A 3,125-nucleotide genomic window follows, 5' to 3' on the forward strand; every position below is an offset into this window, starting at 1 on the left:
ATTGCCTCTGTTTTGTGAGGTGGAGGACTTTGTGGACTGGTGTTGGGTATGGGTTAATGTTGGACTTGTGGGCTTGGGCAGCATTGGGTTAGGATGTTTTCGTGATGCACCTTTTCTTTACATAAAACTCTCTCTTATACATGAGTTGCTCTGGATTTGTTTCTCCAAAGTACCTAGACTAATACAGGCGTAAATGTGTATTTTATTGTTTCTTTAATTGGTAAGTAATAAATAAACAAAGATGAACACACCCAACCCTTACCTTTAAGCCGTTTATAAACTAGTGTGAAAGTAGCTATACAACTAAAATACAATGTGGTAACTGCTAAAATAGAGGACCTTTATTTCCCAGAAAGACTAAGCCTTAAACAGATTGTTAGGCATTCCAAGTGGGGGAAGTCACAAAATAACTCTTTGGCACTGATATTACAGTACTAAAAGATGATATCAAAAGTGTCAAAAATAAAACAAAAGACCAAAATCTTCCTAAAAGGGTAGCTATGAGTGTTAGCAGGAAGGACAAATCTAGGAAAGCATGGGAATATGGGAAAATGCAAGACATGGCAAGGAATATGGCAAGGATTTCCTGCAAGGGGGCAAAGGTTTACCTTGAGGTGATCTTTAGAAATGTGGAAAGTAGATTAGAGATCACTTAGAAGCTTATTGAAATAGATCAAAGATGTTCCTAACATTCATAAATCGATGAACTGGGAGAATTCATGAATATCCAAGAGCTATGTGTTATATCAAGCATGCCATCCTTATCTAATAGAATTTCCTTTAATCCTCATTTAACCTTTTGAGGTAAATATTATCATCCCTTATATATCAATGAAATCCAGAGAAATTAAGAGATTTCTCCAAGATCACAGAGCTAATGAGAGGTAGAACTAGGGCACAAACTTAATTCTTTTGGTCCCAAAGGGGAGTATTCTTCCTAAAAAACTGTTCAGCTGCTTTGTGATAGTATCTACGAAGAGCTGTGTGCTACGAGAGCTGTATAGTAGCACATTAATCTGCAGAAGCCCTGACATTTTTAAAGCTCATCTTTAATATGCTTGGAGGAAGGATAAAGATACATAGATACTATTTGTGGAAATCACTGTATAATTACTTTCCTGGAAACCTTGGTCAGAATACTGAACATTATAATTATACAGAAATAAAATGAAATACAGTAAGTGCTTATAATCTTACTTCCTATGAAAGATTTATCATTATTAGGTGTTTTTGAATCAGTTCTTACTCATAGCAACCACAGGTACACATCAGAAAAACATGATGACCAGTCTTGTACCGTCCTCACCATCACGGCTTTACTTGAGCCCCTTGTTCTTCCTCTGTTTGTGTGCTAATCCTCTACATGATCAAGAATGATGGCTTTCTACAGGGCTTGGTCGTCCTGATACCATGTCCCAGGTACAAGAGACAAAAATTTCATCATCTTCAATTCTAAAGAAGATTCTTGGCTATACTTTATTCATTCTACCAACAGTGTATGGTATATCCAATATTCTTAAAAACACCTTAATTCAAATGCATCAATTATTCTTCAGTTTTCCAAAACAGAATGCATCTTTCGCATGCCTGAGATGATTGAAAATACCATGAACCTTAGATCTCAACGTAAAGCTTTGCTTTTTTAACACCAAAGCATACAGCACTCAATATGGATTACCATTAAATGTTCAGAAAATAAAAATCCTCGCAAAGAAACCAATAAACATCATGAAAAATGGAGAAAATATTGAATTATCAAGAATTACATTTTACTTGGATCCACAATCAATACTCCCATGAAAGCAGCAATTAATAAATGAATCACTCTAGTGCACTGGGTAAATCTACTGCAAGAGACAAGGGAGAGATGAAAACTCGTTTCCAGAAAGGGGGACTAAAAGGCTCATTTTCCAAGCTTACCTCACAACATAATTCACACATACAACGCACTGTGGTTGGGAGTTCTTTGTGTTGTATATGACAGTTGCTTGAGTTTCCACCCAGACATAGCCACCTCGCTTGGCAAGCATTCTATACTGTCCTGTGGTAACTTGTCCTTTCGTAAACACTAGGAGTAAAAAGGAAAAAAAAAATCTTGCAGGAAAAATAACTTTTGAGTTTTCAATCAAATCAATGGTTGAAGATCAACTACTGTTTTCTAAGAAGAAATGTTTGTCAGTTTTAACAGTTTAAATTGTGATTAAAAAATGCAACAGACAAAAATGTACCCCTTTCGATCTTCTTAACCCACAATTTTCACTGTAAGTCAAAAGGCCAGGAATGAGGGGGCAGATACTGTCTGAAATTTCCTGAATGACTTATTTTGCAAGTAAAGGTCAAACAGGCTAGAGAATGCTGAACAAGCCGTAATTTTACAGAGGACAGTGAGAAAAGTGCCACTATTATTTCCTTATATGCCTGCGACAGTGTCTGGAGAACTACTGATAGTGATGCTAAAAAATGTGAATATAAATTGACACTGTCCTGCAATCTTCTAGCAGTTGAGGCTATCTAAGTGATTTAGCCGGGAGAACCCATTCCCAACTCGTGGAGACTTGATGTGTGTGCAAGCAGAACGGTGCTCCAGAGGACTGGGAATGACCGATCTTTCAGAAGACCACCACCAGACCTGTCTTCTGACGTGTCACTGGGCAAACTGGAGCCATGAACCCAGGACTCTCTTCTAGTAAAGGTACTGGGTAAGTAATAATGATGGTATTATCATGAGTATGCGAGTCCTGACTGCAGACTACAGGTAAGGTTAATTACTCATGCTGTGGTAAAATTAACTGTCAAGTGAGAGCTTCTCAATCTTTATTTGGGGATCTTAACATGATTTGAGCAAAATTCAGAATCGTCTTACGTCCACTGTGTGCTTTCTGTGTGCCAACTACTCTTTTGATCATTTAGGTGTGGATTCTGAAAATGAAGCTAAACTAGTCTACATTTTATCTTTTGAGCCTCTGCATTTAATATGTCAAAAAAAAGTTTAAAATATATTAAGAGCTTCCCATAAGAGTGGTACTTGTTGAGGACCTAATGTCGGGGGTTTAAGTGGAGAGAAAATGTTTTGAGAATGATGTACAAATGCGCTTTACACAATTGATGTGTGTATGGATTGCGAT

General features: G+C 37.1%; 1 protein-coding gene across 1 annotated transcript in view; it reads right to left on the reverse strand.

The window, feature by feature from the left end:
- HIF1A (hypoxia inducible factor 1 subunit alpha) overlaps positions 1–3,125 on the reverse strand; it is a 32,361-nt gene that overhangs the window by 11,124 nt on the left and 18,112 nt on the right. The window contains exon 7 of the mRNA XM_045287627.1: positions 1,921–2,068. Coding sequence (XP_045143562.1) covers positions 1,921–2,068 — 148 coding nt within the window. The remainder of the gene's footprint in view (positions 1–1,920; positions 2,069–3,125) is intronic.

Source organism: Echinops telfairi, unplaced genomic scaffold, assembly GCF_000313985.2.
Source record: "Echinops telfairi isolate 266 unplaced genomic scaffold, ASM31398v2 ScPeMD7_18;HRSCAF=68, whole genome shotgun sequence".
Taxonomy (NCBI): Eukaryota; Metazoa; Chordata; class Mammalia; order Afrosoricida; family Tenrecidae; genus Echinops; species Echinops telfairi.